Source organism: Eretmochelys imbricata, chromosome 8, assembly GCF_965152235.1.
Source record: "Eretmochelys imbricata isolate rEreImb1 chromosome 8, rEreImb1.hap1, whole genome shotgun sequence".
Lineage (NCBI taxonomy): Eukaryota > Metazoa > Chordata > Testudines > Cheloniidae > Eretmochelys > Eretmochelys imbricata.
In genome coordinates, this window is record NC_135579.1 from 24,311,603 (window position 1) to 24,326,954 (window position 15,352).

A 15,352-nucleotide genomic window follows, 5' to 3' on the forward strand; every position below is an offset into this window, starting at 1 on the left:
AGGGTTGCAAAACCATATGAAGGTTTAAGAATCCTTGTCAGGGTTCCCTCCCCACTCTGAACTCTCGGGTACAGACATGGGGACTCACATGAAAGACCCCCTAAACTTATTTTTACCAGCTTAGGTTAAAAACTCCCCAAGGCACAAATTCTCCTTTGTACCTTGGATCAGGTAACGCTGCCATCACCAAGTGATTTAGACAAACTTAGGGAAAGGCCCACTTGGAGTTCCTCTTCCCCCCTAATATCCCCTCAAGCCCCCTTTCCTGGGGAGGCTTGAGAATAAACAAGATGAGCACAGACCAACCTTGGGTTTTTTTAGGACACTAAAAAAAACCCCAATCAGATTCTAAAAGAAACAGAACTTTATTAAAAAGAAAAAGGTAAAAGAAACACCTCTGTAAAATTAGAATGGAAGATAATCTTACAGGGGAATCAGATTCAAAAACACAGAGGATTTCCTTCTGGGCCAAACTTTAAAGTTACAAAGAGAAAACCAGGAATACACCTTCCTCTCAGCACAGAGAAAATCACAAGTCAAAACAAAAATAAACTCACGCATTCCCTTGCTAGTACTTACTAATTCTAATGGAGTTGGATTGCTTGCTTCCTTGATCTGTGTCTGGCAAGCACACAGAACAGAGAGACCAAAACCTTCCCACCCCCAGACTTGAAAGTATCTTGTCCCCTTATTGGTCCTTTTGGTCAGGTGCCAGCCAGGTTACCTGAGCTTCTTAACCCTTTACAGGTTAAAGGATTTTGTGCCTCTGGCCAGGAGGGAGTTTATAGTACTGTACACAGGAAGGTTGTTACCCTTCCCTTTATATTTATGACAATCCTGTTAAACTGTAAACTGTGGTACAGCCTTAATTATGGGTTTTGCAACCCTAGAATATTAAATACTGAATGTGTTTTTCCAGGGGAAGACACAAATTTACTAGATTTTCATTGTTGCATAGCAAGAAGTTTTATCCTCCTTGTATTTTTTGTTTTTGATGGTTTTTATTTCCAAGAACCAAAAACCCCTCTGATTTTATAACACTCCCAAACACCAAAGAACCCCAACAACAAAGCACCAAAACAACAAAAAAATTACTACCTAGTAACACAACACCCACCGTGATTCCAAGGCATAATCTTAGTTTGTTCTCATGCACAAAACACAACAGGGATATTACTAACTAACTATAATGTGCGAGCATTTGGAGACTTTTGGGTGGCATAATTGAACCTGAATAGCAGACAACATAATTTCAATTAAATTCCCTGAATTTACCCATGACAAATTATTCCTCTAGAGTTCACAAGGCAATACCTGGTCTGTATTAAAGTTCCAGCCGTGAAATAAATTGCTTTGATTTCTGTCAGCAAAAACCAGGACTGAACTTTTAAGATTTCATGGAACTGCCTCAACAAGTTCATGTTGCATTAGAAATGATATGCCATTGCAGCTACAAATGCACATTCCCCCAAAGCTAAAGTATAATTTCATGCAGGTCACACTTCTGTTATCGACACACGTATCTCATTGGGATCACTTTTTGTGGTAGCTAGAATAATGATTCTTTATATTTGTAAAATACTAATCTTTACTTTGAAACTGTAGTACAAGAGGCAGTGACATGTAGTGAACTAAACATGGAGCTTGGGAGCCAAGAGAAGTTGGAGCCTAATCCCAATTCTGTTACTCGCTAATTATATGGCTTTGGAAAAGTCAGTGAAGCCAAAATTTTCAAAACTTGGGCCTCTGAAGTTAGGCTCTTAAAAGCACCTAACTAATTGCCTTCATTTTCAGGGGGAAATCTTTAAACTATTTGCAGGGCCAACAGAGTTACTTTCAAGAACAGTAATGCACAGAGAGATCTGGAGATCAGATAGATCAGTGAGTTAGCTCAGCAAACCTAACAAGTTTTATACTACTAAAAGCCACATTTCAAGGGTCACTTGCATACCTAATATCAGCCAGCATATGAAGGGGGGGGAAGGAACATAAATGCCCCCAATATTTTTCAGGCCAGGACACTTACAGTAGATACTTCTAAGCAGATGTGGAGCTACTTTTCCATATATTCAAGTGGCAAGCTATTTTTGCATACATTCAAGTTCAGAGTAAACAGTAAAAGTAAACAGGTACACACCACTTCTTTTTTTAGCAGCATATCTGTACAGAACAAATAAGTTAGGTGCACACTCCTAGTCATGATAGCTATAAGCTGACAACAAATGGAAATTCACCATCTATCAGTTCTAAGTTCAAGCTCCCCCCAAAGCATCAATACACTTACTCTTTTCCCCTGCCACCTCACACCCTCTTGAAAATCTATACATTCACTGGACTCTTATTCAATTTTTCTTTTATGTATTGTTTATCCTGTATGTATTTACTTTGTAAGTTTATCAACTCCCCCATACCCTTATTTCAGCCAGTGTTTTTCCAGCTCTCACTTGCATTTCTCTCTCTATCCTACTTTTTCTTCTCTACATCCTTTATTTTTGTGGGTGAGAGGCATTTCCTCCGATCCTCTTATTTTTCCAGTTACTCCCAATCACTCATAAGCAAGCATGGCATTGACCTTCCACCTGGAACCCATTCATGCTGCTCCTTCAGTCAGCCTGAAACGGTTAATACAATGGTTAATCAAGCAAGTGGCTGAGTGCATTGCCTCTGCAGCACTCCAAGCAAAAAAAGCAAAGGACTTTGATTGTTCCCTGAACTCTGACAGGCTGCCATCTAACCACCAGTCCAGCTTCAGCTTCTCTCTGCTCCCCTTTCCTTTTAATATCATATCCTGCTTCTCTAGTTCCATCCTCATCCCTTTGCTCTCTTTTGGGAATCCACATATTATTCTCTGAAAACAGGTGTGTGTTTAGTCCACTTTAAACAAACACGTAAGAGGCTTTCCAACCTTGGCTACTTCACATCATGCCGTGTCAGCTTGGCCATCCTTCTTTCAAGCCACCAAAGGCAGCTGAAGCAGCCTCCAATTTGTGTAACATGCTCTTCCCTCTCCACCTCCCAAACTTCTGAAGATTAAATCTGTTCCTTGAAGCATTGCTGTTACTATGAACACAACCTATACTGTGTTTGGGGGCAAGAACAGGATAGTGTGGCGCATTATGCAGATCAGCATATAGTACGTAAATAATAAATATTGTTAATCAAAACCACTCGTTCTGACCTGCTACAGTCAAACATGTCCAGACTGAACATGACATCATTCATAAGAAAACAAAGGAATTGGATACCTGCTCTTTATTGCAGTAATGAGTGCCAAGAGCAATTTAAATTTTGTTGCACAATACAAGGATGGATGCTAACTACAATGTTCATAAAGCAACCACCACAAACCACCTATATCACTTGTAAGTACGTCAGCACAACTGTACCCACACAACAGCTGTCTATATTGATTCCTTTCCCTTCTTAGATCCAGATCCAAAGAGGCTTTTTGGTGGTGGTAGGGGTTTTTTGGTTTTGTTTGTTTCTATTAATTAAACAAAGACAAATTCACAGTAATTAAGACTGAATCCTTTCATTTATCAACTAAGTACAGAAAAGACAACATGGATTATACAAGTCCCCACATTGTCCAATGTGCTTCGAAAGCAATATCTGGGAGGCCACCACAAACAGGTAATTGAATCTCCAGATCGATTGAATCCTGGATGTCTTTGCTGAGACTGACAACAAGAGCGCCAATAATTAGAGGCATTTGTGATGTGAACATAGGAACTTACTTCACACAGGGCTCTGAATACTCCTTAGATAGTAACTACTTTTCATCACTAACACTCTGGGCTAAGGGGGGAGGGAGGAAAGATTCAGAACAAGAACCCAAGGTGTCTGTAGAAACAAAGTTAAACTCCATCTGTTTTAGTTCAGTACATGCTGAGGGCAGGGCAACATCTGAGAGATCTGAGTAGGAAGTTTGTCACACTGTAATGCAGGAACACTCCAATCATTTCAGGTCATTACCAGCTTTGTAGTTTTAAATTGCCATTTTCAGGAACTGTTTTCTATACAAGCCATGAAAAAAGAATTGTTGAGATTTCCTCTAGTACAGTTAGACTGTTCCATTGCTTTACCATGACACCACTGAGGACACATTTAGCAGCATATCCACCTAACATCACATATAACAACAACGTAAAAGACACAGAAGAAATATTTCAAAGTCCAGATGCACCTCAGGAAAATGGAGAAAATTCTCTACCAGCAAAAGAAAGTGCAGCCCATTCCTAGCAGCTCATCCCAAAAATGATTTATAAAATGGAGCACCTGGATTTTTTTAACACAATGAATTTACCCCCTTTTTTTCCCCCCCTAACCTCCACTTGATATTTTCTATTTCAAATCCTTTAAGGAAGCACTACTGAAAATTACACTTAATCCAGAAAGTTTATTCAAAAAAGCTTGTATAACTTTATATGTTATTAAAACAAACATCTTAGAACATTATTAAACGTGACACTTAATCCTCAATGTTTATCCAAAAAGGCTTTTATAGTCTTATCTGTTATTAAAACATTTAAGAAGATGACATTGTTTGCACTATGTCAGCAGTTGAGACAGATGGGTAGTGAAGATCTACGTACAGTACCTTTCTGTTTGAAACTGATTTAAAAATGTAGTTAAAAATGGATGTCACTGACCTGAGACCATAGAGGACTGTTCCATCTGGATGCAAACGAATCATTCTGTTCTTCACAGTGACCCCATGTACAAATGATTTCTTGTCATTCAAGAAGTAGGTATCAGGAACCCAAAGCTGATCAGCTACTCTATTGTCCAGTGTAAGATTTAAAGGTATTACATTATACGACAGCCTCTTATCCCTCCACGCTTGCTGAAAGTACATTGTCAAAGTATAGTCCTGCAATATTAAAAACAGAATCATTATTTGCAACGAAACAGACTATATACGTAGGCATATACGACAAATGCATTAAAACGCAGCTTATACTTTGTGGCACCACTTGCGAACAGAAACTTCAGCTTTGTATTTTCACAGGTCATTTATTTATGTGTATATAGAGAAGAAAAGACTACATACACTCTTAACAATAGGGATTGGAATAAAGGTAGACTTGGGTATTACCAAATGTTATCAAAATGAATTTGAGGGCCTATTAAAAATTTTAACTCTTTTTAACACTGCTGTTTAAAGTCTGTCTACAATTTATGAAACATATACTCAAGGAGGTCTACAAGTCTTTGTGTTCTAGAACACAGGAAATTCTAAAACATGGAATCTGAGACAAATTATGTTTTAACGTTTTATCCCATGATCTCTGCTGAATTCAGTGGTGTAACAAGGAATGTGTCAATTCAGAATCAGTTCCTGTAACGCTTCCTAAAAATACACTCAGCCTTTTTGACATTCTTTTCTACATGAAAAATGACTGTGACCCTGTTAGCTTTCATTAAGGGGACTAAAACAACAAGAAAGACTCCTAGCTCCAATCCCCAAAAGTCTTATTTATATATTTAATTTTATGGATTAAGTCCCATTTAGTTCAATGAGACTGTTCATAGCATATAACATTGAACACATGTATATGTCTTTGTAGGTTTAGGAACCAATTGACTTTGAATCAGGCTCTTAATGAATACTTTGGAGTTATGCTGGTCTTTTGATAATTGAGCAGAGATATACTTGTAAGTGTATCTCTATGAATTGTTAAACAAAAGAGGAACTATATTAATTATATATTGTATATTATATTAAACATAAAACTTTTCACTCCATAGACAAAACCTAGTACAGGTATACAGTCTCTCTCTGACTGTCCATGGATGGAATAATGACTGTAAAATTAAACCAGAGACAGGCAGCCTTCATTTGCAAACTACCCGAAGAGGCACAATGGCATAACTTCTGTTTTCTAAGAGATCAGAATAAGGCTCACAGTGTTTTGTTTGGGTATTGTCATTTAATATGATCTTCATTGCTTCGTGAGAATTGTTAGCTTAAGAAATATGATTATTGTCCCTTTTAGTAGATGCAGTCATTAAAGCTGCTTTGATTATGAACACCCCCGGAAGCCAGAGAATTTATTATTTTCTGAGAGCTTGTAGCTATCCATCAGCCTGAGAAAGTTTTGGGCATATGAATCTTATCTTATTTTGAATAAGTGATCATTTACTGTGACTATGCCTCACATGTTAACTTTCACTATTTGTCTGCTAACAGAGAAACTCAGAGACACTCTTGGACAAACACAAGTTACTCTGCAAACTGCTGTACTAATTCTCAGTTAGTTTACTTTTTAACTACTCTTCACAACTATTGTCCAGAAGGCAAGAGAATACAGTTGAGAATGGAAACTAGTACCACAGTAGACAGAGGAAAGAATTCCACCCCCCACCCCAGCTGAACCTCCCTAGTAAAGTTATCTGTAACTTAGCAGCCCTGAAATTAACCTCTCTCAGGACTGTCAGGGGTGCATGAGATTTCACTTTTCAAATACTCACAGGCACACTCTATGACAGAACAGGCAAGAATAATTCCTCACAAAACACAAAAATGGAGGTCTATTAACATTTTCCCTTGCCCACACTTGCCACTTCCAGTGTTATGTTTAAGGGACAAGCTTTCAAAGGACACATGAAAATACACACGTGATGTAGGCACTCCCCAAAATTCACATTTAAAAAATATACTTCACATTTCTAGAAATCCCACCTTCAGATGGGGAAACAGACAAAGAGGTTAACTGACTTCTTCAGCGTTACACAGCAAGGCCAGGGCAGAACTGTAAACGAAACTGATCTGACTTCCTGATTCCTAATCCCAGGCTTGAACCATTAGACCAGACATTTTCCTTGGCTAAGCTTTTCACACATAGATCAGATTTGTGGGTGCAATTATTGACTTGATTATAAAAACAGGTCAACATGCAAATACATGCATTTTGAAAATATGACAGGAACAGTTTTTTGCTTTTTTTCAACCTCCATTTCCACTCACTGAACTAGTGGAATGATGCTTAAAATACAGTATTTGAAAGTTAGCTGGTCCTGCTTCTCCTGCAGTGCACAAGTCAATGTATTTGAGGTAGGGTAAACTCTCACTTTTTTCTAAAGAGAAAGAAACATTCTCTATAGGACAGAAACTCTCTTTGAATGAATGATTACATTCCTGTTCCCAGCAGAGTCCATCAAGGAGAGTTTCTAAATGCTTTTTTTAGTCTTTCTTCCCAGTCTGGTTAAAAGTGTGCTCTGATTCAGAAAGCTATTAATAGCCTTGCTTTCCCTTCCACATATAATGGAATAGTGAAACTTTCATATAGTCCTCTTCCCTCTGCATTCTACATTTAAAGGTGAACAGACCTTTTAGCCTAAATCCTTAGGTCAGGGTTTTATATTTTTCCTGTTGCTGGAATCACATACACCTAAACAAAACAAGAAATATTTTCCTGTGCACCCTTTATAATAATGGAAACACTCATTCCTGTACTAAGGACCATGCAAGTAGGTAAGTGAAGAAGGAATTTTCAACAATTTTATTATAAAATATGTTTCCCTTTAAAAATGTTAAACCTATCCATACAGTTTCTTAATGATATGACATGTGAAAAAGCTTTAAAAAAAAATCAAATGTTTTTCTTAGTTCACCATAAAAGATTCAGGTCCTTAAAAATGGGATTCCAGTATCATGTTAACTATTTTATTCTTCTGTCTACTAACAGATCTGCAAAATTTGTTCCATAACCAGACATTAAAAGCTACTCAGTTATGCATTGCCAGTAAGAAAATGTATTATCTTCATTACAGTAACATAACACCCCATTTCTAAGTTTATGAGCCATGGCTAACTCTCCTCCAATGCCCTTAGAAAATCAGGGACAGTGAATTCTATGCATTTTCTAAATTACGGCCTACACGTACTGATATCTTTCCCTGCCAATTACCTACACAACATTAACAAAGAACAACTTTCCTTCTTTATGTATCAATAGAGGAGATGGGCCTTCCTCTAGTGAGCTGAAAACCTGGAATCTGAATAACTCCAAACTTCCAAAATCTTTGGAGTTGATGCTCTGATGCAGCTCTTGGATCAGAAAGACAGGGCCATGCCATTGGGGGCTTGTCTACATGGTACTGCTGTGCAAATTAGAGGGGCATGTTTTCTAGGGTATTCTAACTGCCCCGCATAGACCTGCTGGCATGCTCCAAATGGTATCCAAGTGAGCATTAATATAATCCAGTTTGAAATGGGGATCTCTCAACATGAACTAGGTACCTTTTAGAGCCTGCCAACAGCATCTACACAGGGCAGTTAGAGAGCAACTCTACAGTTAGAGCACTCTACAGCTCACACACCCCCTACTTCGCACTGTGGCACTATATAGAGAAGCAGTAAACTGGAAGAACAGAAGCAAATCCAAATTTCAGAGAGGTTCAGATATGGTGTTGTAGTTCAGATCTATCTCTAATCAAAAGGACTGAATTTTCCAAAAGTGACCAGTGATTTTGGATGCTCAACTTGAAAGGGATCATTTTTAGATAGCAATGAGAGTTCTCACTTTCAGAAAATCAGACCTTTTAAGGTGTCTTAAGTAGCATATCCAAATATGTAGACACACCAGCTCATTAGTCACATAAGATACAATTCACAGCTCAGTAAGGAAGAGAGAAAAATCTATTTTTAAAACCTGAACTGAAACAGGAGTAAGGAAATCAAATGCACAATAGAGTCTTGGTTATAAAGAGGTCTGTCATGTGAGCATCTCAAGGCATATAACACTTTAAAAGCGATTGCAAACATGTTCAGCTAGAAGCAATATGAAAAAGAAAAAAAGTCTTTATCTTACTGTTAATAAGGGAGTTCCCTGATGCCCCAAGGGCAGAGTTCCAATGGCATGCAAATGCTTTGTCCTCACAGAACAAATGATGGACAGAGAACTAGATGGAACTGGAGGACAGGAAAGAGGATTTTTATAAAAAAAGGCAGTCACTTCTTGAAAAATTCACATGAAATAGAGGTAAGGATTGTTAGGAGGTAAAAATGAATGTGTAGGTGAAACAAGAGCCAATGCACTTACAAAGCCTGGCACAAAACAATAATTACAATGGGTTGAGTGAAATGTGAAACCAAGGCTCAATGAATAATCATTTCTGTCTCTGTGCATATGTGCCACATACGCATAGCCAACTCAGAGATTATTTGTGCATGTGCACATACAGTGGATAGCTCATCTAACTTTCATGAAGCTTGTTTTCAATCCAGTTAATCAACTCCTCCCATAAATAATTCTTAAAAAAACAAACAAAAATGCTATTTTTAGAGCTGAGAGTTCTAGTCCTGCTAATGAATTTGTAAGGGTTAGAAATAAAACAATTTACATAGGTTTGATTTTGTTGACCTCCCTGCCTTCCCACTTCGTTCCCAACAAACCCTGAGCCCTTCTCTTTCATGTATTAGATGTCTCCATGATTTTTCTTGGATCCATTTGGGCTGCTTGGGAACACAGGGATTTCAGGGGAGGAGGGATCAAGGGAGACAGGCTGTGGGATTGGAGGCCCACCATTTTCCCAGCTCTGCAAACTGATCCAGTAAAGTACACAAACACATGCACATCATTAAGCATGTGAGCAGTACATATGAAGCCTTTTGCACAGCTTTCATTACTGTCCCATTGTTTCATCCTAAGTAAGCTTTTTGTTTCTGTCAAGATACACAAAGATCATAAGAACAGCAAGTTCAAGATGAAGTTAACTATTTCTTTATGTTAATAAAAATTCAGTGATTAGTGTATTAAAATTAGCATTAATATGGCTATCACCTGGCCACAGTCATTAACTTTCTGCAAGGATATCTGGAGAAACTTTTCACTGCTGCTAATATAAATACATTAGAACATAACAAAGCATTTCACAAATAGACCATGTTACAGTCAGCCAAGTTAATGATTGATGAAGATCAGTTTCCACTATCCAAATGAAATCACTGGAAGTAACTGTGAGACTTCATGGTCACAAATATCAACAACTTACAGATAACACCCTTCTCTGTTCTGTGTTCACTGGGGACACTGATAACAGTCCATCCAGCTATCTCAGGACCTGGTCAAGATCAACAAGTGGATGAAAGGCAGCTGCTGACACAAAACTTAAGCAAGACAAAGGTGATGCTGTTGGTAAGGAGGCTGCATTCTGAAGGACTAGCCACCATCACCCCCTAATAAAGATGTCTCCCCTGAAACAGACAAATTGTTTCATAATCTCCTTCTGGACTTTCAAATAGTTACAGCTGCTGAAAAACACCTTCTATCTGTGACTGGCAAGAAGATTGTGCTCTGAAATATCACGAAATGATCTGGCCACAGTGGGCAATAATATGGCACTTTAAGATACTCCACACACACATAATCTGATAGCAGAGGAAAAACTGCCAGTCATCACTCTGAGCGTGACCTGAAAAGAAGGAAACTCCTCCAACTCTGTACTTTCAATTATCCTCTGGTACATTTTCTAGATGAGATTAATGGTATTTAATTTAACAGAAAGATCTAATAACATAAGAACAGATATCGTCCTCCCATCAACAGAGAAGAGAGATGTATCTATCAACAGATCTAACTAATACCCTTTCCATTCCATGTTCTGGCCTGAGACCTGCCTGTGAAAGCTCTGGGATTTTTGTGATAGACAGCTGTGATAAAATATGGCTTTTACTAGCTTTAACATTTTTGGTGCCAAAAGCTATGCTCAATGAACAATCTTATTACACCAGATCATCTTCTCTTTAAGCCATTGTTTTGGCATAATCTTCTCTGAGAATGCAGCTAGGTATTATCATTTCCATTTTACAAATGGGTAAACTGAGGCACAGTAAGGTCACGTGACTTGCTGTATATTCCATATAAAGTTTGAAGCACAACCAGAAACAGAATCCATCTGTCTTAGATTCCTGACTTGTGCTTCTAACCACAAGACCAGCCTTAAATATATGGTGAATAGTCTTTAACTATTGCACCCATAGCACAATTTACCCACAAAAGCCATACGTCATTATGATATGTCATAAAATGTAGCCGGAAATTGGTTACAGCTAGAGTACCAGACGGTCAACAGCAATATATTCTAAGGCTTCTGAGATGTCCACCTTAAATAACTGTCCAAGTATGGGACACATGGGTGATGGGCCCTTGATAAGGGTGATCCCAATTCAAAAGACTTTAATTATCTATTTATTCTTCTGGTAAAAAAATCAAGGATAAACACTGTGACTTTTTCTGTTTGATCACTGTCTATTAATTAACTTTCTCATCTAACAGTAAAGTGTGACTCTTGTGTACGCAAATGTATGTTGCATGCTTTTTAATACAAAAACTAAATAAAATATTGGGGTGGGAGGGAGAAGGCTTTAACTAGACACAGGAATAATCAATTAATAATTAACATTTAAAATCAAGAAGGGCCCAAGACAGACAAGAAAGTTTCTAAATTTCAGGAATGTTGAGAACTGAAGTAGTGTTCAGATGCAAAGGTTGGATCCTGGTCTGAAGTTCTTCAGAGTTTGAGGACGTTCAAATCTAGGCACAACAACGTTTAAAGCTTTATTCTTTTTCTTCTACATTCAACAAACACAGAATTCACAATAATAAAAGCACTGACTTACATCTTTATTAGGGGACTGCACAGCTATTGAAACACTTTGAAAATAATACAACTGAACTATTTTAGGAGGAGAAAAATAAATAAGTATGAGGAAAATTTAAAGCCATATAAATAAAACATGCAGCAACAGGAAGGAGAATAAGTTATTTATTTCTTCTCATTAGAAATGACTGAAAAACTCATCTGTGGCTTGGTTTAGGTCCATCTCACACAGATTTCCCAGTTATCCCTAATTTGTAAAAATAAAAAGTTTATTTCAGTCCCCACCATGAGATTTAAAGCCAGATGCTTTCTTTTGGAAAATGTTTGAAGCTGAACATTGCTGTGTGCTGTAATTTATTTATTACATGCATTTATAAGGGGCACTATCAGTGACATATTCAAAGGCTACTAATAAAAGAAAACTAAAAATACAACATTTACTTATGGAGCAAACAATTTGTATCATTCCACTCCTTCAGCAGACATAGCTGGCAATTTAACAGACAAGAGGCCAGTTTTCTCAGAGGACTAACCAGTATGTATGACAACCCAATGTCACAGAAAAAACAAATACAGAACCCAAAGAGATACAATGCGATGCAAAAGATACAGAGGCTCTGACAGATTTCTTTCAGGAAGGTCCTCTATAGCAGAGGACCTACCACTGAGAATCCTTTCCAGTCCCTGACCTCCTTTGAAAGCCATCCGATGAAGTGAGCTGTAGCTCACGAAAGCTTATGCTCTAATAAATTTGTTAGTCTCCAAGGTGCCACAAGTACTCCTTTTCTTTTTACGGATACAGACTAACATGGCTGCTACTCTGAAACCAAGAATCGGAGTATCCCTGTTGATCAGAACTACTCATTTGGGACTGAGGGTAAGAGAACACAGTGCAAAGCATGACCTTGAAGCTTCAGAGAGACCAACAGTGACCTATACAAGAGTAGAGGGTATTGTCAATTTAATGGCTTTGTGCCAACGGATATTCCAAAGCAAATGTCAACGTAAATTCTACCAATGCATGTCATTTCAAAAGGTACTTATATTAGTTAGTGACTCTCTAGTTCAAATACACATGGTCAGTGTTCAGCCAATATCTAAATCCTTTGATAGAGCTAGATTTGAACATCTTTGGTCTTTCAAAGCCTCTTCTCCTGCACTGGATTCAAAACACACAACAAGCTTCCTAAAAGGTAACTCATCATTTTCCTAAACAGGAATTGCATGGTCTGAAGCACATTTATGATTCTTCCAAAAGCAACAGATTCCAACACATAACCCAAATGTTTATTCCATGAGGGGTTATTCCAGAAAATATGTACCATAAACATCCCATATCGCAAGCACGGGCAAAAAACAGGCAAAAGGCATCTACCTAAGGCAGCATACCACTAAGGACCACACATTACTGAGTGTTGCAACAGACTTCCATGCCGTTTATGTTCACAGCTAACATTCTTCATGTTTGTCAGATGTGTTTGAACCCTAGACACCCAGTACCAAAGGCACAAGTCCAGCCCAACTGGCTAACGAAGAATTGCAGCTCTGCTGTTTCAGGTGTGTTTGGGGGGCAAAAAGCCCTTGGTTCAGTTCCCACTGATGACATGAAGTCTGTGGGTAAGAGGCTACATTACAGTGTCAAGACTGTGTGATCACTAGATAATGCCTCCTTCCTCAATGCTTTCAGTATCAAATATTTACATTGTTTCTACTGAATTATAATTACAGTTACACTGAATTATATATAACTGGGCAATACAATACTCTTAGCCTTCGTGCCCTGCAATATCATGCAATTAGTGCTGGAGCGTTTTCTCTCATGCCAATTAATTAAGGAAGAGACTTAAGCAAGAGACACACTTGATTTTAGGCTCAAACAAATCACCCAGGCAGAACCATGACATCGCACTTAACCACAGGCTAGCAATGTGTGTGTCATTCTAATAAAAAAGCATGTGCAGCATCAACACTATGCCTTTTACTTCCCTGATTTGTTGCCTCCTGACACCAAGAGGCAATGTGATCAAGTACATTAAACGTGGGGTGAGAGCCGGGAAATCCAGCTCTGCCACTGACTCATTGTGAGACTTTGGTCAAGTCAGTAAACCTCTCAATGATTCACGGTTTTGCCAACAATTCGAAGAGGTCAGTCATCTTGGTAAAATGTTGCGAGGTTCTTAGAGGAAAGACAGTGTGTGAGTGCGAAGTATTAACAGAGAGTTAAGGCGTGTGAGTTAATATCTTTTTACTGGCCCAAGCTCTGCTGGTGAAAGAGACAAGCTTTTGAGATTCACAGAGCTCAGGTCTGGGTATTCATATTAATTACATTAATTATTTAAAATATTAATTAAAATTGTTAAAGTATTAACATTAATTTAGCACATTTTCTTTAAATAGCAAGACAATTATTTTAACAAAAAATGCTCTGCCACAGACAACATCAGGTGTCACTGTAATCTAGTCGTACATTCATGTCTACAAAGTACTCTAAAACGTGTCAGCAATCCACACGAGATACCCAAAGGGTTACACTTTACATTTGGGTATCTAATTTTTTGACTGTGAATTTTAACCCAGTTGTGTATCACAAAATTGGCTATAAGGCCAACTGCCAAAGATGTTGGAGGAACTCTGGATTCACAGGTTACTTACTGGTTATTCAATTCTACAATAACAAAATTTCTGATGAGAGCTAAAGTCAGACAATAGAAACAGTATTTGAGTTTGGAATTCAACATTAACAGGCTGTGACTGAAGGACCACTTGTCATAATTACTCTAGACTATGAAAAACATGCTAATGTTGTTTATTTGTGGTAGTCACAATATGTGATCTTGCAGAACTGGAGAGAGCTACAAGCAGATTTTTACAAAAGAAAAGATTTGTTGGCAAAAGCCACTTTTGATGATGATCTAAAGGAAGAGATCAGGAGATGCTGAACATGTCTTGAAGTCCTTATTGATATTTTTAATGAAATATTAGGGAAACCTGTGGCATATAAAGAAATTTCAAGGACAAGAAGAAAGCATGAACTGCGACGGTGTAATAATTGCCTAGAGCTGGTCAAAAAATTATACTTTTTTTTGCAAAAAGTTCACGAAAAACTTGTTCCTTTTTTCATCCAGTCATAGTTGTAGCCTATTGCCCCAATTCAGCAAAACACTTAGGACCATGTTACCTTTAAGCAAGCACTTAATGTGCTCCAGTGCTTTGCTGAATTGGTACCTATATGAACACTGACATATGTACTCCTGTGATTTTGTTTGTTTCAATGGCTGATTTTCTAATAAGTAAACCTAACACTAAATTCCTAATGAGATTTTATTATTGTAAAGAAACCAAAGAATAAAATTGAACACTTACGTTTACACTTCTAAGCAATACTAAATTGAAAAGCACATTTTTCTTAAAAGTTGACTTCTGGGTAACCATAAATAGCTGTTTAGAAAAACTAATTCAATGAGAAAGATTGATAGGTATTTATTTAAAAATAGCAAAGTATCTTTTTTAAATTAAATGTTGCATATTGCAAAACTTTGCATGAAGAAGAGCTACAGGATATCCTTCAAAACATTGCCTTACTGAGATGCAATCCTTTCATTCTCTTAATTTAAGATGTGTGTGAAACTAATGGTGAGATCGCTGGCATCACTATATGTATGCCAATATACTGATTATCTTTGTCTCTGTCTTCTTTTCATCAGACCATATGTAACAGACTTCAAATTCTCCACTCTATGCTTCA

At 37.7% G+C, this 15,352-nt stretch overlaps 1 protein-coding gene across 2 annotated transcripts in view; it reads right to left on the reverse strand.

The window, feature by feature from the left end:
* The window catches only part of GABRB2 (gamma-aminobutyric acid type A receptor subunit beta2), a 237,426-nt gene that overhangs the window by 138,332 nt on the left and 83,742 nt on the right, over nt 1-15,352 (reverse strand). For both annotated transcript variants that reach the window (XM_077824077.1, XM_077824076.1), the window contains exon 4: nt 4,653-4,873. In XM_077824077.1, coding sequence (XP_077680203.1) covers nt 4,653-4,873 — 221 coding nt within the window. The remainder of the gene's footprint in view (nt 1-4,652; nt 4,874-15,352) is intronic.